This window comes from Lactuca virosa, chromosome 5 (assembly GCF_052849685.1).
Source record: "Lactuca virosa cultivar CGN04683 chromosome 5, Lactuca_virosa_CGN04683_v6, whole genome shotgun sequence".
NCBI classification, from domain to species: Eukaryota; Viridiplantae; Streptophyta; class Magnoliopsida; order Asterales; family Asteraceae; genus Lactuca; species Lactuca virosa.
In genome coordinates, this window is record NC_136430.1 from 259,039,782 (window position 1) to 259,064,153 (window position 24,372).

Below are 24,372 nucleotides of genomic sequence, written 5' to 3' on the forward strand. Positions count from 1 at the left end.
ATATTTGTCGTTAGTCGTTTCTTGCAGATTAACGGTTATAAAAGTAGAGGGTTTTCACCAAGACACACAGTCTTAGTATACCCAAGAAGATAGCCCAAATGGCTTAGGAAACGAACATAATTCATATGACTTTAGAAACAACGTGACACCTATAGGGAGACCCTAGAGTGTTGGATCCTAACAATGTGTCTAGGCATCCTAGTCCTAAACTTCCCGTTATAAGATTGTTGAATATTTGTGATTTTTTTATTTAGGAATAATATTTGATTGAAGCCTTTTGGTATTTGAGATACGTAAGACTTAATGGATTTCCAAATTTCTATTGTTTGTTATGACAAAATTTGGGTAGTATAACGACTGCTTTTATAATATTTTCCAGGTTTCAACCAACGTGAAACCAACAATTCTCATGATATTTATAATTTACGTGATCAATACAGTACAACATTTCGCAAATAACGACTTTTAAGACTTTAAGTCGATCATGTTATTTATTGCAATAGAAACCCATAACGTAGTAAAAATTAGTTATATTTTTATAATTAATATATAATATATTAATAAATTTTACATTCATTTTTACATAACTTATGTATATTAAAAGTTAAATTTCGATAATTTTAACTATTAATTATACGATTTCATAAATTTGACTTCTCTACCAAATATGACAATGTACTTTCATTTTATACGCAAATAATATTTTTGGTCTTGCAACACAAACGATGGGGGAGGGGGTGTTATTATAGCAATTTACTTATAATCACAAAATATTTTTCTTTATATTATAAGTTACAAAAATATGAATTGTGTTATTATAGCAATTTACTTATAATCTTGTGATTTTTCTTTATAATGATATGCATATTTCACGTAGAGTATAAATATATCATCTTTTAACAATCTACTTTAACTTAATAGATTTCTTGGTGATTTATCACCTTTTTAGGTTGTTATTTCATAAACTTTTGACCAATAATAAAGTATGATTCTATTTTGTATATAAAACTTGAAAATCATCAAAACTTTAATAGACACGCATATATTCTCCCCCAAATATTAAAACCGTAAAAGAGAGGCCGTAGAAACTCACCCTTGAAGCGTGAGTTTGATTTGTTTGGATATGGTTCGTTTTTTAGAAGCTTGGCGTGGGAAACCGTAACTTGACACTCTTGATCTTTGAAATACTTTCGATGCCGTTTTATAATAATTTAAACTAAAGGAATGGTTTTTGAAATACTTTACATTTAGAAAGGGGCTGATTTGTAATTCATATAACACCAGGGCCATTGTTGTAATTACTAAATCAAATGGGACCTAGTTTGTAAAGATTTGAATCAATGGTTGATTTTGATTTAAATTACCACTGGAGGGACTGCTTTTGGCATATTCACCAAATATACATATGGGGGTGTATATCAATCGTCTCCATCAGATCGTAAAAGGGAAAGAAAAACAAAACGACGGAGGTTACGGGCAACTAGACAATTGTGAGTAAGGGGGTGTTTGGCTAAGCTTTTCAAAACAACTTATTAGGTTCCACACCACTATAAGTTAAAAAAGTGTTTGGATGAAAGTAACTTATTCCGGTGGGGAACCTCTAATAAGTCATTTTTTCATAAGTTACCCTACACCTACTTATTAACTTATAAGCTAATAATTTAATAAGTTATAAGCTAATAAGCAATGCCAAACACCCCTAAGGGGAGGGGCAACCACCAATTTTCGGCGACCCCTTTGGCTCTCTTGACCCATCGTCGTTAGCCACCGTTCGAGGGCTGGTTTGGTCTTGCAACACAAACGATGGGGGAGGGGGTCTTCACCTTCGTGTCTTGTAGGAGAAGAAAAAGGAACGAAGGCAGAAATCGAGGGAAGGTGTTTGGGGTTGCTACTTGACTGGATAAGGAGGTAGGAAGGGGGTAGATCTGGCGGTGTTCGATTGAGAAAAGAGGAAGACGATCAGAGGCGGAAGCTGGTGGCGATGGCAACCCCTTGGTTCACTGGTAGTTTCTCGATAGAAAAAGGCCCTTGGCGGCTATTTTGGTGACGGGAAAGCATCATGCAATATCAGCAGTTCCGGGGGTGTTTATGGGTTGCTTGTCTACAAAAAGGGGGAGAAGAATGCTGTCACACCCGGTTTTCTGGCGAGACTGTTCGGGTCTTCTCCTAGTTGTCGGCAGGAAGAAACCGAGGGAACAAGGCAGCAACAATTAGCTCTTATCAGTGGGTGTTTTGCTGTTTAATTTGAAAGGAATGAGAGGCAAACAGGGGTTGCTGCCCCTTTGCTCACAGGAAAAAGCAACCACCTCCAGTGATGTTTCTTGACATCAACACAAAGAGTGGGAAGTGAGGTGAGGAATGATTGAGTGAAGTTTGTATGATCTAATATAGATTTGTAGGTTTCTTTGATGATGAATTTTTGTACTAAATATCTTAGAATGATCCTAAGAGTACTACATATCTTCTCTAAATCTTGTGCATGTGAAATGGAATGGTAGTGTGTGTATGAGGAGTGAAGATCGAGAATGAAGGGGAAGGATTAGAAGCTGGACATTATCATGTACCTAATAGATCATTACTTTGACAGTTTAGGTGTACTACAATATCTATTAGGATTTATGCATGTGGGTGATGGTTTTGAAGTACTTGGAGCAATATCATGTACACATAATACATATACATCAATGCATTATGAGTTTAATCTATATGTATGTGTATGATATATAGAGAAATCGAGATTTGGAACTAGAGATGCCATAATTGTCATGCTAGTATTTGGTCTTTTGAAATTATACATAATACATAATCTCTTATGTACATGTATTTAGGTTTTCATATATAAATACAATTATATATCATACATATATTCGAGTATTTGCAAGAGTAAATAACATATATATGTTTTTATAAAAATTACGTTATTTCAGTCGCCTTAATTTACAATAAATCAATTTGATTCCTATAATCATCTCATACGTGTCTAACATGATGATTCAAAATATACACAGAAATGAAGTTAGTATACCCGAATTCATGTTTAAACAATAACTAGAGTTTCACGTTCAAATGGTTACAATTCAATATATTTCACGAAACCAGTCAATCTTTAGGATATAAATGTTGTTAAAATGAAATCAATCGCTAGACACATATCCGAGTTCAAAATTTATTAATTTACGAGAAATTAAGCATAACACAACCTCATTTGTTTATTATAATACAGTTGTGACGTACAATAGGTCCAATTACAGTGGACGTCACGACGTTAGTCCGATGATTCCGAGCCATTTTTACCGGTTGTTACATCAAATAACTCCCTAAAAACCAATAACCGACGTAATCAACTTTAGGCATCCACCAAATGAAAGGCTTTTAACCTTCCAAGAGGATAATCTGCTCCGAGAGCGATCTAAAATGGAATTCCAAGCAGAGACACTAGACACTAGACATATCCTGTCCCATCGAAACTCCAAGGTGTAAAGAGACAATACCATAACGTCGTGAGCATAAAAAAGATGAGAGATCTCAATCCCAGATGTAGATATACCCCTAAAGGCATTAGCTTGTTGAGCCCTACCCATAGCAACATGAAGATCCTCCATGGCAATAATGAATAAGAAATGTAACAAAGGATCACCCTGTCTCAGACCTCTCTGAATCTTGAAATCATCAGTAGGAGAGCCATTCACTAACAATGAAGCTCTAGCCGATCTCAGAAGCTCAAGAATCCAACTGCACCACCGATGCCTAAAAACCATGATCTCTATAATCTCTATCTGGTAATCCCACGACAAAAAATCATATGCCTTCTCAAAATCCACCTTGAATAGCATCAAGGGATTTCCAGAAGCCTTACTCCAAATCACAATTTAGTTTAACAAGACAGGACCATCCAAAATTTGTTTACCTTTAATGAAGGCAGACTGCTCCAAACTAACAACACTATCAATCACAATTTAGTTTAACAAGATAGGACCATCCAAAATTTGTTTACCTTTAATGAAGGCAGACTGCTCCAAACTAACAACACTATCAATAACATTCACCAACCTATTAGCAAAAAGTTTACCAATAATTGTGTATTAGCACCCAATTAGACTAATAGGTCCGAAATCTTTTGTAGTCTTCAGATCTCGCATTTTAGGAATGACTATAAAAAACGAAGCATTACATCCTTTTGGGATGGAAGAATAAGAATAGAAGTGCAAGATACACGCCACCACATCATCCTCAACCAAATCCCAATATCTCTTTAGAAATCCGAAAAAAACCATATGGACCCGGAGCCTTAGACGAACCACAATCCCAAACTTCCATTTCGATTTCCTCTCGAGAAAATATAGCTTCGAGGGTAGAAACCTGCGCCAACGAAAGAGTATTAAAGTAACCAACATTAGTTTTGGGATGGAAACCCCTTTGATACAAAAAGAGAGAAGCATAATAAGAACGAAACTCCTCCTTAATCCGAATAGGATTATCCACCCACACCCCATCAATCAAAACACCCCGAATAGCTAATTGTCTCCGTTTACGATTAACAATTCCATGGAAATAACTAGAATTCTCATCTACCACAATACTCCACCGAATCTTCGCATTCTGAGCAACCTCACTCTGAGATAAGTGGTCTAAATCCATCAATTATTTCTGAAAAGACACTCGTTGCTGTCTCAACACAGCTGAGTCCTCATCATCCATGAGACGAGCATCAATGACCTCAAGAGAATCAAGTAACTCCCTCCTCCTATTTTTACTTTTAACCCGATTAGTCGCATTCCAAACCCTTAGGTTAGATTTAAGAATATGTAATTTCTTATTAAATATAACCCATGGATTATTAGTGCCCAACCCCATCAACGAACTCGACCACAAATCCCGAACCACACCATCAAAACCGTCCATCTCAAACCAAGAATGGAAAAGACGAAAAGGTGTCGGGGCATAATCAACTCAGTGCTCCAACAAAAGAATAGGTCGATGATCAAGGATTTTATTTTCCAAGACCAACCCCGTGACATGAGGAAACGAAAGAAGAAATCCCTCAAAAACCAAAAATCTATCCAATTTACTAAACTTAGATCCCCACTTATCGCTCCAAGTGAACCTCGAACTCCTAAAGGAACATCAATTAACCCAACTTGATCAATGAAGTCGTTAAAAGATCTAGCAGCAGCTGGATGGAAAGTTGACCACAATCTCTCAGTCTCGTCCCAAACTTCATTAAAATCTCCCATAATAATACATTCCCCATCAAATGAAGTTTGGGACCAAAGCTGTCGCTTGCAGTTAGCTCCTTGAGGAGCATAAACCACAATAAATAATACATCTAGACCCGTAATCAGCCACACCGCCTTCACCGCAACAAACCAAGCAGAAATGGCCACCCTATGGGAGATAGAATTAAGGTCCCAAATAACAAGAATAACGCCCGAAGCACCACACGAAGGAGACAAAAAATGCATGAATGACAAATTACCCCAAAAGATCTCACCAAACTCAAATTAACGTCCTCCATTTTTGTCTCCTATATAGCAAGAAAATTCACCTTATAATGGTGACACAAACTTCTGATCCAAGACCGCTTGTCTACTCACCCCGCTACTTGTAAATTAATTAAAAGACAATTCATGGGACATGATGTCTCTCACCATGACCTTCAACAACTTGTTTCAATCGATCAAAACACCCATCCATATTATATCCCATTGCTTCACCCATTTCCACCGTTTTTTAAATTCAATCAGAAAATTATTATTATTGAATGACACATCTGAGATACTTTGATTATCATTACCAAAAGAATTACACGGATTAGAAAAACCCGGAGGATGAGAAAGATCATCCTCATCAACCTCGACACCTGACATACTTCCAAAACCGCCCGCGAATCTCAAAGGAATTTCATTTGAACGAACCTTCATGTAAGGATGAGAATTAACAACTGGAGGTACCGAAATCGTGACAGAGCACTCAGAAGTGTGTGTACCAAGTTGCTATTCAGAACCGAAAGCTAGAAGTTTTTTCTGCCAAGGGGACAACAACATTTTTCGAACCAAGAGTAGATAATCGAATTTGCTCAGCAGGAGAAATTGTGACCTCAGGAATAGACAGGACAAGTGCTCTCAAAGAATCAGGAATAACCGGGTCAACTGAAGGAGGATTCATAACCTAATTTTTCTTGGCACAACCCACTGAAATAGCTTTGCAATTTTTTAGAATTTTCACATAATCCATTTTTTCATTTTCCATCCTGTGCAATGTTTCATAAATATTAAATGGGTCTGAGGAGTCTTCATTCTTTTCAATTGACGAATTGACACTTTCATCATCAGGAAAGCGGTCATTATCTGCAACTTCAACACCCGGAGAAGATGAATCAATGGATGAAAAATAAGGGGTTCATCTCGGGGCTTCTTCCACTCGAATCTGGAACAACACCCCATCTACACCAAGTTTTAGCTCCTCTGAACTAATTCCAAGGTATGAAGTCAAGATACAAACTCAATTTTTTTGTAGACATCATCTACAAGAACATCATCAAGTTGAACTACATTTCCCCCATTTGACCATAATTATTCTAAACGCAGATTTACTCCACCCAAACTATACGATCATCTGGCACGAAGTCTCTATCCTAACCTCGTTTTTCTGTGACCCAATGATCAATCTCCTCACAAGCCATAAATTTTTTACACGCTTCCATAGATTTAAATTCAAACATTACCCAAAGTCATCCAACATAACAGATGTCAAAATCAGCAAAGCCTTCATCAATGCATAGCAATCTAAGGTTGGGCAAAGTAAGAAAATCTCTAGCCTTGGCGAGACAAGCAATGTTTTTCTTCTCAACAACAAAATCCCCTGCATGGAGTTCTATAATCTCCCCAACATATCTAAGGTTTGTTCATTCGAAGAATAACCTTTAACCACACTAGCATATGAGTTTCCAAGAAAATGTTGTTTTTCCACTTTAGAACGTAATCCAGTAGGAGGAGGAGAAGAACCTTTCTTGTCAAATCTTGGGATGGAAGAAAACATTTTATAAGAACCAAACCAGATAGCACATAATCTACCAACTATATCATCAACATTAAGAATGCCTTTATATCTAACAAAACCAAAATGTTTGCCAAATTGAGATTTCTTATTAGAGATGAAGATATCAAAAAGTTTTCCAAGGCGAGAACAAACCCTCCACAGTGCATTGAAACCTACTGATTCAGGAAAATTCGTAATGAAAAGAGATTGCACATCGTGACTTACAGGTACGTGATTCCTATGGGGTCCAATCCGATCAGTTTTAACATGCTCCTGATGTTTCTATTTCTTATTCCACGTATCGTCATCGTTTCTTTTAGTCTCCATGCGTAACATATTAGGCCAAGCAGATCATACGAAATATCCCAAGAAAGCTTGAACGAAGGGAATAATCAGACAACAGTTGCCGGAGATCAAAACCCTACCGGCGTTTGTACCCGTCGGTGAAGGGACCAGAAGGTTTCAAAATACCATCTGACCAAATACAGTTTTTATAAAATTGTCAGTGGCTTGTTTGATGGATTAGTGTTGTTTTGGACAAAGTTTGTAGCTACTTAATACTATTAGAAATAATATATTTTTAAGATCTTAAGACAAATAATTAGACTAGTTACATTTAGTCTGATGCGTGTTAAACTATTTTTTTTAGTTATTTATCAAACCGCACTAAAACCGCCCGCACCGTTCTAAACCGCACCGCACCGCATAACGCGGTTTAGACCATTTACGGTGCGGTTTTGACTCTAAAACGCACCAAACCGCACCGTGCACACTCATAATTCTTGGATCTATAATAGCTTGTATATACGGTATCTCTTTTATTTGTAATTTTAATTCTATCTATTTCGTTGGTTTGATTATAATTATTTAAGGTTATTGTTTTAAATTTAGAACAAATAATATAAATGGTGCATTTTTATAATGTATAGTATTTCAATTAATAATGTATGTTTGTCTTTTTGTAATTTTATTCATTTCATTTACGCTTTTTATGAATCAACAAGGCTGAAGATGGGAATTAACAAGGATGTGGTAGAATTTGTATAAGTAGTGATGAAAATGTGTTTGGAATTCTACAAAAAATGTATAAATCAATCGAGATATGCTTCTTGAATAGGTTGGAAACCTCTTGATGTTTATTGAACTACTACGCCAAAAAAAATCCCCTCAATGAACTTGACATATAGAGACGATTTCTAGTGGGAACTACAAATTTATGCGTAGATTTAATTATCGAATATGGAAAGCCCACAAATTGGATTTGAGAGGTTGCCATGCTTCACATGAAGCTTCAAGAAATAAACTAATTCGTTGAATGATTTTTGAACTGTTGTTGTGAATCCAATAGAGAGAATCTGGTTATGTCAAAAATGGTTTGAAACATATAGGTTGAGGTAGCTGTGCGCTACGTGAGGGTCGCTAGGCCTCGCTAAGCTCGTTGTACACCGCTGCTAGCTCTCGCTCCAGGAGGCTAGCTAAGGAGAAGGCGTCATCGCTACAACGAGAGGAGAGAGTGAGGAAGGTTTTGATTTGATTGGGCTATTCAACTTTTGACCACAACTAAACTTACCAGTTTTTTTTTTATTTTTATTTATTTTTATTTTTATTTTTATTTTTTCTGGTTTTTTATTTTATTTTTTAACTCTTTCTTTTTTAATAAAAAAATACCGTTTTTTTATAAAAGAATTCAACATTTCAAATTTTAATCCAACCTCTCTCTCTCTCTCTCTCTCTCTCTATATATATATATATATATATATATATATATATATATATATATATATATATATATATATATATATAGAGAGAGAGAGAGAGAGAGAGTGAGAGAGAGAGAGATAGGTTCGGGTGTTTTAAGTAAGCATTGTGTTATTGTATGCATAAATGTGGGCCAATCAAAATTTAAAATATAAATAAATAATTAAATAAATAAATAAGGGTAAGTAGGTAATTTGATAATTAGTTTCCACAAATAATATCTTATAATTATGGTAACCATTGACTTCAGCTACTTGGCTTTTTAAAACCACCGTAACCCTAATCAACCCATCTCCAGCCGTCACCTCCATCCTTATGCCTCCCACCACCGGCCGCCACCCTACCCTCTTGCTCCTCCGAGTACCGTATCCAATGACATAAAAAGCCATTATTATATCTTTTCGGAGGCGGGAGGAATGACGTAAGCAATGACATAAAAATCCATTATTATTAAAGACACATTATTGAAGACATGTGGCCTTTCAATATGGAAATGATTTGTTATTGTTTACATAATTTATGTGTCGGTAGGAAGTTTAGATAGAATAATTATTAAGTGTGTATTATATTATTTGATGTAACATAAAGTGTGTAAGTCCCTCAATAGTCTAGGGGGCTATAATGTAAATAGGTTTGTCATATTGCAATCAAACGATTGCAATTCAATTATGTACTCGGCTCCTTTGAGCCTATAAATAGGGCCTTTGCCCATATGAAATAAACAAGCTAAATTTGAGTGTTTAAGACTTGAGTTGATCTCAATCTTCTTTTGTTGAAATAGTTTGTCTATTTCTGAATAGCAGAGCCCTATCCAAACATATTCATATAATCATTCATATAATCATAAACAATCCATCATCAATCCATTCCGACGCAACATTCAGGTACAATTCTATCCTAATTATATTAATTCTGTCATGTCTTTAAATGAGCAAGCATCCTTATGCCTCCCACCACCGGCCGCCACCCTACCCTCTTGCTCCTCCGACTACCGTATCCACCGCCTTTCTGTCCCAACCAGATGGCGAGATTGGAGAAATCCAACAACACATCCCCTTTTACCGACTTTCAATAGACGTTTTGGAGAAGCTCTCTCTCTCTCTAGTCATCTTTATTGTTCACTGGAAAAACCAAAGAAGAAACCGGAGGCTGCTGCCTCCGATCAAGCCTCACCGGCCCTCCTATCTTGACGAAAAAGCAAGCCTAAGAAGCCCCTGCACCATGTCGATCTCGGCTACAGGAGCGAAAAATAAGATATTGAAAGAGTTTTTTTTTATTTCTGGTATTGCTCCAATTATAGGTTCCATATATCCCTTGTGAACACTACTAATCACTTCATCGACCATCTTCATCTTCTTTGTTCAAATTAGGGTTCTTGATTTCAGTTTTTCATTTGTTCTTTTTTTGTTTAATTTTCCAGGTGAGTTTCAAATTAGGGTTCTTTATTTCATTCTTGTTACATGGGTATGCCTGAGTGTAAGCTTGGACTGAATGATAGAGTAATATTGGAGGCACAAGGACGAACTACAAAGGGAAAAGCCATTGACTTGGATGACATTAAGTTCCACCAGTAATTTTTCATTTTCTTTTAAATCTTATATCACATATTATATATATATATATATATATATATATATATATATATATAGTTTTTCATTTTCATTGACTTGGATGACATTAAGTTCCACCAGAACAATATCATTTGTGCCTCCAGATGGAGCATTTGACCTGATGACATATCGACTTAGCACTCAAGTGAAGCCTTTGATATGGGTGGAAGCTCAAATTGAAAGGCACTCAAGAAGCCGAATGGAAATTATGGTAAAAGCTAGGAGTCAATTCAAGGAGCGTAAGTTCTTGTTGCAAAGGTTTGATCCTCTCCATAGCTTGTCTTTTTTCTGATTCTTTTGACAGGAAATGATTAATTTGCTTTTCATTCGAATTTTTTTTTCCTGATTTAACACTTCATTTATGTGGACAGTGCAGGATCTTGACAAGGTTGAATTCTGAAAAGGTATCAAGTATGTTTATGTAGATGATTCAATGAATGATATTGGTGAGATTCCAATTCTATTGGAATGGAATCACGAATTCCAATTCTGTTGGAATCACAGAAGTTGATGCTTGAAGAACAGACCACAAAATTGAAACAGACCACATTATTATTTTAGAATGTATTAGTCGTTGTTAGATTTTAATGTTTTCTTTCCCGTTTTGATTGTTTTTTAGTTTTATTCTTTAACAATAAATGTAATTCTTAACAATTGTTACCCGTATTCCATAAGAAATAATGTATTTTTTTTTATTCTTCAATTGATTGTTCAAGAATTTGTTATTCTAAAAGAAGTGTTTAAATTCATGATCAAGAAATAGGTTCAAGAATATTTTTATTATTTATGGTTCAAGAATATTTTTATTTTTGAATATACTCATAAACATATTCAGTCAGAATGTCTGAATTAAAAGAATTATAATTCGTAAAATCAGATTTTTAAAATTCATAGAATCTACGATCCCTTCAAAAATGCAATTTTCCTTTATTAAATCTATATTAATATACTAAATTACCCTTGTAATTAATTAAGATGATATTTTCAATTATATTTAATTCAATAATATATATTAATCACTTTCTTAAAATAAGTAAATTTGATTGGCCCACATTTATGTATACAATAACACAATAATTACTTTGAATAGAATAACCTAAGCCTATATATATATATATATATATATATATATATATATATATATATATATATATATATATATATATATATATATATATATATATATATATATATATATATATATATATATCAGTGTGAAAATTTTTCAAAATCGGCCGATTAACCGTTTGGTGGCCTTGAACTGATTAGTATTAAGGTGCTTAGCGAAAATTTGTCAAAATCGGTCAAACTCGGGTTTGGCGGTATTCGGCGGTCATAGGCGGGAAATATTTAAAAAATCAAAATTTTTAATTTTCAAATATCACACCAAAATATTAAATTTTCAAACTTTTAATTATCAAATTTTAAAATATTATACTAAAATTTTCAAAATTTCAAAATTTTAAAATTTAAAATTTTCAAATACTTATTTTTTAGGATATATTAAATTTTTTTAAAATAATTTTATTAATAATTTAGGGTCCTCGATTAATCGCCGCCTAGTCTGATTAATCGCTTAATGTTAGTCAACCATCGAGCTACTGCCGAACGATTTTCACAGTCTTGATATATATATATATATATATATATATATATATATATATATATATATATATATATATATATAACCATTCACCTTTCTTATTTCAACACACATACATCACAATACATCTCTCTTCCAAACCACTCCATTAGTTTATAAAAAAAATGTCACGTTCGTCCTCGTCATCATCATCATCGTCATCTTCATCGGACGATGCTCTTGATAGCGTAATACAGTGAGTCATCTCCGTACGTAATATGATAGAACAACATGTTTACAACCATGAAGCGAGCATTGTGCAACGTAAATGAAGAAGATATGTCTAAAGACAGCATGCGACAGCCCACCCACGTCTCATGCATGATTATTTTGACGAGCATGCTCTCTTTCAAGGATATTGTTTTCGTGGACGGTTCCAGATGCATAAAAATTTGTTTATCCGTTTTGTCAAAGTGTGAGTGCAGTGTCCGAGTATAAGCGCAACATTCGGACGCAAGAGGTATGTTAGGTTTTGATCCAGTTCAAAAATGTATTGTTGTATTTTGTATGTTACCATATGACACCCTCCTGATGCACTAGACGAGAGTTTTTGGATGTCTGCACATACCACACGAGAAAGTCTTCACGAATTTTGCAGATTTGTGATGTCTTTGTACGGTTTACGATATATGCGTCATCCTACTTCTAGTGACATGCAAAAGTTGTATGCTTATCATGCAAATGTGCAAGGTTTACCTGGGATGTTAGGAAGTCTAGATTGCATGCATTGGAGATGGAATTTGTGTCCAAATGCGTATCATGGACAATACACAAATGGAAATTATCATTATCCTACAGTTGTACTTGAAGTAGTAGCCTCACAAGATTTGTGGTTCTGCCATGTGTTTTTCGGTAGTGCCGGTTCGATTAACGACGTTAATATTCTCAATAATTCACCAATATTCAGCAATGTGTATGGCAATACTGCCCCATATTCGTCGTTTATACTCCGAGAAACGGAATACAATTTTGGGCACTATCTTGTTGACGGGGTATATCCTGACCTTTCTGTTTTTGTTAAACTTTTTCATGTCCGGATGACTCTCAAAGGAACAGATTTAAGAGAGTTCAAAAAAGCTAAAAAAGATATCGAACGAGCATGTGGAGCACTTAAAAATCGTTGGTAAGTACTTGCTAAACCATCATTATTTCGTGATGTTTCTACTGTGACAGAAGTGATGTACACATGTATCATATTGCATAATATGATACTAGAACATGAAGGAAAAACGATATGTGTGTACAACGAGAATGAAATCATCCCCGAGACACAACCACTTGAATATGGTGGTCAAGAATGGATATGAGGAATGATGATTATCAACAGTGTAGTAATCTATGTCGATATTTACCACCATGTGACCGATCATCTTTAGACGATTGACAGTCTTGATCTTAATATGCCACCGAAAGATGAATTGAAAGGCCAGTATTCGGAGGAAGGCCCTTTTTTTAGTTATGAAGTGTGTGTGTGTGTGTGTTTTATGAAGTGTGCTTTAGTTATGAAGTGTGTTTTTTATGTATTAAGTCGTGTTTCTATGTATTAAGTCATGTTTCTAGGTATTATGTCATGGATTGAATTATTAAGTTGTGTTTCTAGGTATTTTAAGTTTTAATTTATTGTAACATTTTTAATTTAATATAAAACTAGTAAAAAAAAGCTCGTGCATCGCACGAGCCTGATTTTTTTTTTTTGGTTTTTTTAATGTGTTGTTTTGTTTAGCAGGTCATCTAAAAGATCGAAAGGTTAAGTAATATATGGATGTTTCATTTGGTAGTCTTCGTAAAGACAACGAAATATACATACATGGAAAAGAGAGCAAACGATATGCAAATTAAGACTATCTACTTCAGCCGTATTCATCGGGAAGGTTCCTAGTTGTTTTCTTGTGGGTGGAAATGGTGTTGAGCGGTTCATTTCAAAACCCTATAACAGGGGTAATAAAGTCAGAATGATGATAAATAAGAAACTTAAAATCCATATGAAGACTAAATCGTTTATCATGCCTTACCTTGTTGGCTGCAGTTGCATGTTCAACTAAAAACTGGATTGATTTAGGAGACATCATAAGGAAAATCCAGAAATATAGATGTATTTGTCCTTTTCAACTGTTCAAAAACATTTGTATTTTTTTTACTAATGTTAGCATAGGTGTTGTTTCCATCTATAGACTTATTCCAGGGTATTTAATGTTGACATATAACACCAGGTCCACCTGAGAACATGAATGGAAAAGATTATCATTTGTAACAGGTTGGAGCTAGCTGGAAAAGGATGTTTCAATTTTAATTTTGTATTATGATTTACAAAAAAGAATTGAAAAAGGAAGCAAAGGTGTATCCAACTCCTTTTTTTCATGAATAAAATCGTTGCATGCTTTCATGGCCTAATGCGAATTTAGCCTAAACCAATGCCCATGGGTAGGGTACATGGCGACATTGAACTGGAGTTGGAAAAAGATGTCTATCAATGAGGATTTATTCTAACTTTATCTTTTTTATTATGATTGAACTCAGAAATCAAAGTAGTAGCCCAAGAACCCGTGACACTAACTTCGTCCCCCGAAAAAACAAAACAAAAAGTGATCTTAAGAGAGATAAACATATCATAAATAAAGATGCTAGGAAATAAATCACAAGAATAGAATTTGAATAAAAGTTTCATAAAGCAGAAAATCACATATATAGAACTTGAATAAAGATGGATTAAAGCAAAAAAACCAAAACAAATAATTCATACTTGTGGAGGAAAAATCGGAGATGGAAACATGGATATACCTGTATGAGATCATCACCTGAATCATTGGGCATTCCTTTTGAGTTAGAGGTGTTTGATACACGTAAGAAACTTGGTTAAAACAGAACATCCATACAATATTTAACCCTAATTTCTGCAAACCATTATATTCTACAACATAGAAACATAGAAATTAGCATGCCTCAATTTCTACACAAATTCATGATTGTAATATGTTGTAATCCAACATTCAAGTATGCTTTTTTCTTGTGAATTAATTATTATATAATACTTTAATTTCAATTTTGTTTGTTTTTATATATGTTACTATGTTGAATGTATACATTTTTCATAACACCCATTACACATATAACCACATGTAAGGTAGCTAGCCTCCCTTTCAAGATAGACATGTTTAGAATTATTGTCACATCATCGAAACATCATCATAGTTGGCTACATGCATCATAATCAGTCATAAACTCATCCTAACTAGTGGTCATGCTTATGAGAAAAATGTTTTTTTCAAAATAACCATATTTTCCCCATTAATAAAGTTATTTATGAAATACATTTCATGAAATGCATTTGTATTGCATATACTAAACACATAGCTTATGCATGAAGAACTACACATAAAGAAGAATCAAAATACATTATGTATAGTAGAGATCTTTTCTTGGTAATAAACTCACCTCAACTTGTTACAATACACTATTTCGCTTCCAGTGTTATGTGGATGTACAATTTTCACCTAAGGATAAACATAAATCAATTAATTTCTAACTAATTATATTTTAATCGTCGTAATAATAAGATTTAATCCAAAACATATCATTTTGACCCTTACATGTTATCTCTAAGATAATGTAAAAAGAATAGAAGAGGTTGGAGTTGAATTTTATCATCAATGAATAGGTTCATATTCCTTCACGTAAGATTACTCAGGCCTAGTAAAATTAGTCATGGTATCCACTCAATTGAGTGGAATTGACATGACAACGCACTCACGTTTTAACTTTTACCAAGTTTCCAAAATGCATCCAATTGACTTTTAACCTCGGTAACTCAACTTCTAATGAACTTAGGATTATTAACTAACATTTAAATATTAGTTTTAAACACAAATTAATTAACATCCTAATCATAATCATTTAACCAATGATTCATTTCTTGATGAAAATCTAATGGATTAAGGTTTCAAAACTTTGATGACGTCTATTGGAAGTCACAATAGCTTTCCACATATGAAATTAACTTAAAATAATAATTTAGTAGCATCAAACATGAACCTAATTGATGATTTGAACTACACTAATGATATATGTCAAATTTTTAATGGATTAAAACTAAATCATGTTAAATTTAAACTTGAAACTCCATTGACGCTCATGCAAGCTTGTAAGATCAAAATGAATCAAATTGGAGTTGATATCTTCATAAGTTGAACTAGGATAATTAACTAACATTTAAATATTAGTTTTAAACACAAATTAATTAACATCCTAATCATAATCATTTAACCAATGATTCATTTCTTGATGAAAATCTAATGGATTAAGGTTTCAAAACTTTGATGACGTTCTAGTTATTATTTATGCATAATCATCAATCAAAATCATACTGCAATGGTTAAGAACATCATTCCACAATATAGGGTTTGAAAACTTTTTCAAAACTTTGGTTTATTCACATTCTAACTTACTAATCACAAGTTGAAGCTAGAATTGTAACCTAAACATATAATCATCATCGAATTTTTAGGCCCCGTTTGATACGCATCTTTCCAGGTCCAAACAGATTTTTCTGGCTGAATGGACCGGAAAGACTGTTTGATTTGCACAAAAGAAGGGGTCTTTCCCAGTAAGATAGGTCTTTCCCAGAAAGCCCCAAAATCATATCTTTCTGACTGAATGAGTTGGAAAGACAATTATACACCAAACCCCACCTCTTTCTTTCTTTATTGGATTATTAATTTTTTTAAATAACTTTTTTTAAATTTATTTTTTATTGAATTATTACTTTTTTTCATCATTCAGCACAGTTAATCAGATGTACAATCAAACAACATGGTTTCTTTCCCAGTCAGAAAACTTTCCCAGACAGCACTTTACCGGACAGCACTTTCCCAGACAGAAACTATCAAACGGGACCTTAGTCCTTATCACAATGCACCCTAAAATTCAAAATTGTGAAGGGTTGACTAAGCTATAAGTAGAATTGGTTAAGATGAATGGAGATTTGTTATCCTCATCTAAATTGTTTAAGGATTCAAGTTCCAAATCTTCAATTTGACTTCGGTATAGATTTAGTTTCAATAGTGCTCATAAATCGCCTTCCAACCTCTCTCAACTTTCCCTAAATCATGAAAACTAAGAACAAGAAGAAGGAGAGTAGTCGGTTTATGTTCATAAGTTTGGCATCTTGATTTTGATCCCTCAAATTCTATTCCACTCACTTGGATCCAAATCAACCCTAACTTCACAAGTAGCTTTTTAATTTACCGATTTAATCTTAACCAACTTAAGTATTAACACATTTAGTTCTATAAGAGTTGAATGGGTTAAATACAAGTCATACATGTTTAATTCCACATAAGTCGAGTCAACTATTGATTTTATAAACTTGACTCATTTTTTTATATATTTTATTCATTTTATTTATTATTTTTAAATTGATTATTTTTAAATTATAGTTTTATTTAAATAAATTTAAAATTACCCTTACAAGAAGATATTACAAAAATAGGGGTCTAACATCAATTTTTAAAAAATAGTATAACTAGTTAACCAATAATCAGGAACATGTTAATAACATATTATTTTTTAGAAAAAACATCATAAATGGTCCCTGTGCTTTCTCCAGATCTGAATATTAGTCCCTAATGATAAAACATTTCACAGATGGTCCCTATGCTTTCAAAACTTTTGATGTTTGGTCCTTTTTGCTAACGCTATTAGCTTTTGATCGTTGACTATTATTTGATTATTATATTCGGAGGGCATTTCCACCATGTCGCTACCACAGAAACCTTTTATGATGTTTTGTCTTATTTAAAAATATATATATTATCTAATTTTCAAAGGCTCCCACCCTATCTCTCTCTCTCTCTCTCTCTCTCTATCTATCTATCTATCTATCTATCTATCTCTTAAAAACAGACTTGCACAAACTCAGGAACAACCATGGAAGCTGAGAAGAGCTTGGAGATTTATGAATTCGAGCCCTCTGAAGATTCCTACTAAATGGGTTTTTACATTGGAAACCATTTCTCCAACCTCATAACAAGCAGGCTCTCTTAGACTCCATTTTCAAACCCTTGGAGTGATTTCCTCCATTAAAAAACCAATAATTTAACAATAAAGCTTCCGATTGTGAGTTTGAATACTACAATATCATTTTTTTGCAGGTTCACAATCTCAGATTTTTTGCAGACCAAACCTAGAAGAAAGATTCTTATTATACATTTGAATACCATGCAAAAAGTCTAATTCAAATCGACAGCGACTCACAAATCCACCCACCGACCAAAGCGAATCGTTTTTTTCACCCACTGTTCTGATTGAGGCTCGCCAGCACCCTCCCTACGTCAAGCTAGTACCGTCGTTCACATCAGCAACGTATCACCACCACCTCCTTCGATTACTAGGGATGGATAAAACGAAATTGAAGAAGAACAACAAGAAGTCGCCTGATATGCGTGTTCCACCCCCAATCAACCCCATCAAGGCTGGGTAAAAAGATGAAGAACAGAGGTACCACTTTCCCAATCGGTTATCAGCAAAATACCAAAAAAAATGTTGCATTCTTTTTGTTGTAAGCGTCGATTGATGATTGACACAAAGGAACCCAAAAAAATTGAGAGACTTGCAAGTTTATGTAAAGAAGATGATGAACAGAGGAAAATCCTCCGTTTTTTTACTAGGGCTCAGTCAAGAAAAAAAGGAAGATGAGAGCTTTGTTAGCAGTCACCTTCGTCATCTTCTCTTCAATCATATGCAACACCTAAACCATCACCATCTCATACCGAAACCATCACAAAGATGACCTACCTGCAAAATCAGAGTCAAGAGAAAATCTCCCCCATTCTTCGATTTTACCCTTTTACATAGACATGTTCTTGTAAGTGGGGGGGGGGACCTCGATTTCTGGAGTGTGTATATGTGTGTGTCACGATTTTTTGGGTCTCAATTTTTATAGGGGTCCATCTAATTAGACCCTCTCTACTATCTAAAATGACCCCCTAATCATTGAACTTTTTTTTTCTTAAATACTATCATTATAATATAATGATAATCTTTTTACTTTATGATTTTTTCTGTAATTATTAATTAATTATGGAGTAGTGATGAAACCTTTTTTTAATATACAAATTACAAATTTTACTTTAATCTATTTAATCACAAACTTTGCTAAAATATATTTAATGAGATAATTTTTATGTTATCAAACATTTAAAATAAACAGCTTTTATATATTTTTCATATTATTTATATACAATTTATAAAATCATTTTTTATAAATATATTATAAAGTACTTATATATAACTTATGTACAAAAGTCACTATCAACTAAAAGCATTCAAATGATAATTCATAATTTGCAGTATGTGTATTTTTATGTTAATAATGTTTCGATTTTATATAAATAAAAATATGATGGTTTATTATTATTATTTTGAAATTAAAATGATAATCCATATGCTCCTTTATTGCGCGCTGAAATGAAATAAATGTTGGTATTAAATTAAATAAGTTTTAGTATCGACAAGACATTCACCTTCAAAAAAATTTGAAAAAGTAAAAATGGCTTCGAGGTAGAGACTAAGGTAGAGACTGCAATTGTAAAAGTATATGAAATTATAAAGTAAACAATTACAATTCCCAAGGTCTGAAAAATCATAATAGTTGGGGTCCAATAAGTGAATATGTGGTCTAATTAGTAAGACCATTTTTACAGGGATTTGAGGTTTGAAAGAGGGAAGATGAAGGCTAGTCTTGTAGATGAGAGAGAGGGGGGGGGGAGAGAGAGTGAGAGACTATGAGAGAGAGAGAAAGGATGGGACCCTCTGAAAATTAAATTATATATATATATATATATATATATATATATATATATATATATTAAATAAAACAAAACATCATAAATGGTTCTTATGGTAGGGAAATGACTGAAATGCCCTTCGAATATAATAATTAAATAATAGTTAATGGTCAAAAGCTAACAGAGTTAGCAAAAATGTTTAAACATCAAAAGTTTTGAAAGCAAATGGACAATACGTGGAATATTTGTGGAAAACACAAAGACCATTTATGATGTTTTTTCTATTTTTTTATGTTGACAACAATACTACCCAACAATTAAGAATTATAATATAAAATAACTATATATATATATATATATATATATATATATATATATATAAACAGTTAAAACTAACTAATTATTTTATTGAAATGTTTGGAAGAAGACAAAATAATGTAATAAATTAAACAATTAAAAATATTTTTTTAATTTAAAACAATAAATACACAAAACAAATATAAGCAAATAAAAAACAAATAAAAATGATGTTAGTAGTGGTATGTTTGGTAGGTCCATGGTATAATCATATTCATAAATTACAATTATATAAAATAACTTATAACATTAGAGCATCTCTAATATATAAGTTTTATAAAGATTTATTGTATTTACTACCTAGATTTTTAACTAATAAAATGATTGAGAAAAAAAATCTCTTAACCCAATATATATAAATTTGTATAAATCTTTTTTTTTTATACGTTGAGAATAGCTTATTGGGGAAAAAAGTACAATAAAAAATAGAAAAAAATAAAACTTTTGTTTAAAACATGTTTTGCCAGGAGATCATAATTTTTTTAATGATCTATTCAAAAGGTAAAAAATTTACATCAAAAATGCTCTTCTAATCACGATAAAAACTCACAAAATGGTAGACTAAACCCAAAAAAATCACAAAATGGAAGACTAAACCCAAAATAAAACTTCAGTTTTCGGAAGAAAAAAAAAGAATAAAAAAAGAAAAAGGAAAAAGGGAAAAGGGAAAAGCTAATCATATAACACGTTGCATTATCTAGTAGTTAAGTACAAAACGTTGGAAATCAACTAAAATACTCTAAAACGAAAAACGGCCAGACTTGGTGGTTGACCTATTCACACCAATTTCCAAAAGTCGTGGTCAATCGCGTGCTTCTAGACATAAACTTGATGACACGTTTTTTTTCAAGTTATTAGGTAAACAGAATAATAGTTGTGCTAGATGTGTTAAAAAGACACCCCATATTAGAATATGGACACCCTAATTAATTTTTTAAATATTTTTATTGGCTGAAATTGTATTATTTTCCGAAAAAACTGATTATAAGCCGTTAATTATTGGTTGACTTTTTATAAAAATGTCAATAGGATGTCTTATTAGCGACACCCTAGTTGTGCACATGTCATCAAGACTATTTCCGTGTTATATGTATTTCAGTGATCAAAGAAACATTTTCGTTTGTCTATTCTTTGGTGTCCGTGTTTTTTTTCTTTTTTTTTTTTTTTTGGTAAAGATTTAAAAGATTGATATAGTTTTTAATTTATACATATTTAACCACTTAGATTTTTTTTTCCTTTTTATCAATATTTGACAATTTTTTTTTGTCTACATTCAATCCTTATTACCGGTTAGTCCAGCTTAAACTGGAAAAATGACATAATATGGTAATATATTTTTAAGTTTTACATATTTAGTCCTTAATATTTTTATACACATTTAGTTTTTATAACTGGTTTCTTCAAATTTTGTTCATGACATTTTACGTGAGACAATAATTAACGAGGTGTTCTCATACGTGGCTCGTCTTTCACTTATATCAATAATCTAATTCAGGAGTCCATCAAATAATGATGGTGTCGTAGTTTGCTCCAAACAAAAGATGTATTCGTCTTTGTTTTCATCTATCCCCACAGTAGACAACAATATTTTTTTCGATTGTTTCCTCCTAACTAGACGTGTCAATGGGGCGGGTTTTGACCCCGATTCGCTCCAAACCCGTAAGAATTTAACGGGTTTGGATTTTAATTATTGATTCGTTTACCCGTTTACGATCCATACCCATTTACCCTTTTAGCAAATGGGTTGGGTATGGATCATGGTCGATTCGCTCCACTTATGACCCGCCCCATTTTATATATATATATATATATATATATATATATATATATATATATATATATATATATATATATATATATATATGACAACAAAATATACAACTCGATGTCTAAGTAAAATGTGATTTTTATTGTATTGTACTTTGAGTATTAATTAATGTACATCTTGTTTAAGTAGACACTTTATCCTTTTGAGAAATATTACTTTGTGGAACACATAAAAAATACGAAAATTGAATATTATAAAAGGGTCGGGTTAATGGGTCGGGTATTCGTTGATTCGGTGGATACGAGTATGGATTCGAATATTCAAGACCCTGAGGGTTATTGGAGCAGGGTGGGTCATGTTTTTATTTTTTTAAACAGGTTTGGATCAATGGTGATTCGCTCCAAACCCGCCCCATTGACAGGTCTACTCCTAACTCGAAGTTGCATTTCCAAGACAAAAAAAAACACCATGGCAAAAAGTTTCATCTATCTCCATAGCAAACAACGAGATTCTTTGTGATTGCTTCCTCCCAACTCGAATTTGCACTTCTGAGACAAAGAATTTGGTTGACTGCTATGGAGATAGATGAAATCGAAGATGAAGTCAACTTCTGCTTGGGGAAAACTAGGGCACAAACATTATTTGACCGATTTGTAAATTAGGTTACTACTATAAGTGAAAGACGAACAACGTATGAGAACACCTCATTAATGATTGTCCCACGTAGGATGTCGTGAGCAAAATCTGAAAAAAACTAGTCATAATGATTAAATGTTACAAAACATTAATGACTAAATGTGTACAAACTAAAAAATATATTACCATATTAAGTTATTTTCTCGGCTTAACCTGAAATAGCTTGTTATAAGGACTGAATATGGATATAAAAAAAGCAAGTCAAATGGTCAAATATATATAAAAAAAAACCTTAATGACTGAATATGGATATAAAAAAAGCAAGTCAAATGGTCAAATATATATAAAAAAAAACCTTAATGAATATGAATATGTACAGATCAAAAAGTATATTACTCTTTTAAGTCATTATCTTTTTTTTTCTATTCTTTCGTAACCAAATATAAAAAGCACAATTTACTTTATTTATTTCATAGTAAAAAAGCAACACACAATCATTTATCAAATTTATCATGACCATGTACCTATAAAACATGAGGATTATTAGTAAAAAAAGATATTTCCTAGTTCGGTTGGAGTGTATAATCCATTTAGAAATTACATTGAATAGCAATCAAAATAAGATTATAGATGGAATTCATCTAAAAAAAGAACATATACATGTTTGTGTTTAAAGTTAGCGGTATACCCAAAACAAAATGGCAAGGGTAGTATATGTAATTTTAGGGGTAGCGCACTGTGAAAATGCAGCATACCAAAAAATTTCCCCAAAAATTTCAACACTCCAAAAAGTTGAGGAATAGCATAGGCAACCCTAAGCTCCCACTAAGACCTGCCACTGTTTAAAGCCCATATAAACTAAATGTAGAATATAAACATGCTTGCAAACAAGAATACAGTAAAATTAGTATTATGATTAACCACTCATGCTTTTCCAACATTTAGTTAAACAACATGTAATCTTTTTTATATATATAATTTTGCGCCTTACCATTGATTTGGTCAAAAAATGAACAAACAAGGTTCGACCAAAGTCTATGAGAGGTTGTGATGTTCATAATAATGCAAGTATAATATGTTGATCAAAGTGACACAAGTTGTTTACAAGGAAACCTCTTGATCCTTGCTAGGATCTCCAACATAAAACCTTGGGAGGTGATAATGACCACCTGCCTTGATGATTGTATTGATTAAAAAATGTCGATTATAGAGAAAATGTAAAGAGTATAAGTACAAGTATTGTTGTTCTGCTAAGTCTTGTGTGTAGTGTGATGAATAAAAGTGATTTTTATAGTCTAAATCTAATAACATGAACTCCGAGAATTCTAGGATACTCCGAGATCAACTTATAGACATTATTTGACTTGGTCTTTCGGGTCTTTTGCATGGTTGTGACGACTATTCGTTGAGAATAAGTCTTTGACTGATTATTTCTACACATGGGAGAGATAATAGAGTATATAACCGTTATAAATATTTGGAAAACAATAGTCAGGATCCTGATGTATGTTTGGGATCCTGAGGTTTGAGGATTCTGATCGTAGTTCTGAGATCTTAGCCCTAACAATCATATACACACAATTGTGTCAATGTAACTATTAAAATTAATATATATATATATATATATATATATATATATATATATATATATTCAAAATCATTTCCCCTGTATAACCATTATCACCCTATTTTTCACGGTCCACAATCCATATCCAATATTTCTCTTTATAAGAAAGTAAAAAAACTAAATTAACTTCTCATGTTCATTATATTGGTACCCTA

The 24,372-nt window shown here is 32.8% G+C and overlaps 1 protein-coding gene and 1 long non-coding RNA gene across 2 annotated transcripts; both read left to right on the top strand.

Moving 5' to 3' along the window:
• Positions 1–5,583: 5,583 nt before the first annotated feature.
• LOC145116742 (uncharacterized) lies at positions 5,584–7,639 on the top strand. The gene is made up of 3 exons (XR_013712284.1): positions 5,584–6,480; positions 6,588–7,265; positions 7,359–7,639. It is a non-coding gene; the product is annotated as an uncharacterized LOC145116742 (long non-coding RNA).
• Positions 7,640–12,677: 5,038 nt separating this feature from the next.
• LOC145112647 (uncharacterized) lies at positions 12,678–13,799 on the top strand. The gene is made up of 2 exons (XM_079048787.1): positions 12,678–13,171; positions 13,775–13,799. The coding sequence occupies exons 1-2, from the start codon at positions 12,678–12,680 to the stop codon at positions 13,797–13,799; spliced, it is 519 nt and encodes a 172-aa protein (XP_078904913.1).
• Positions 13,800–24,372: the final 10,573 nt, after the last annotated feature.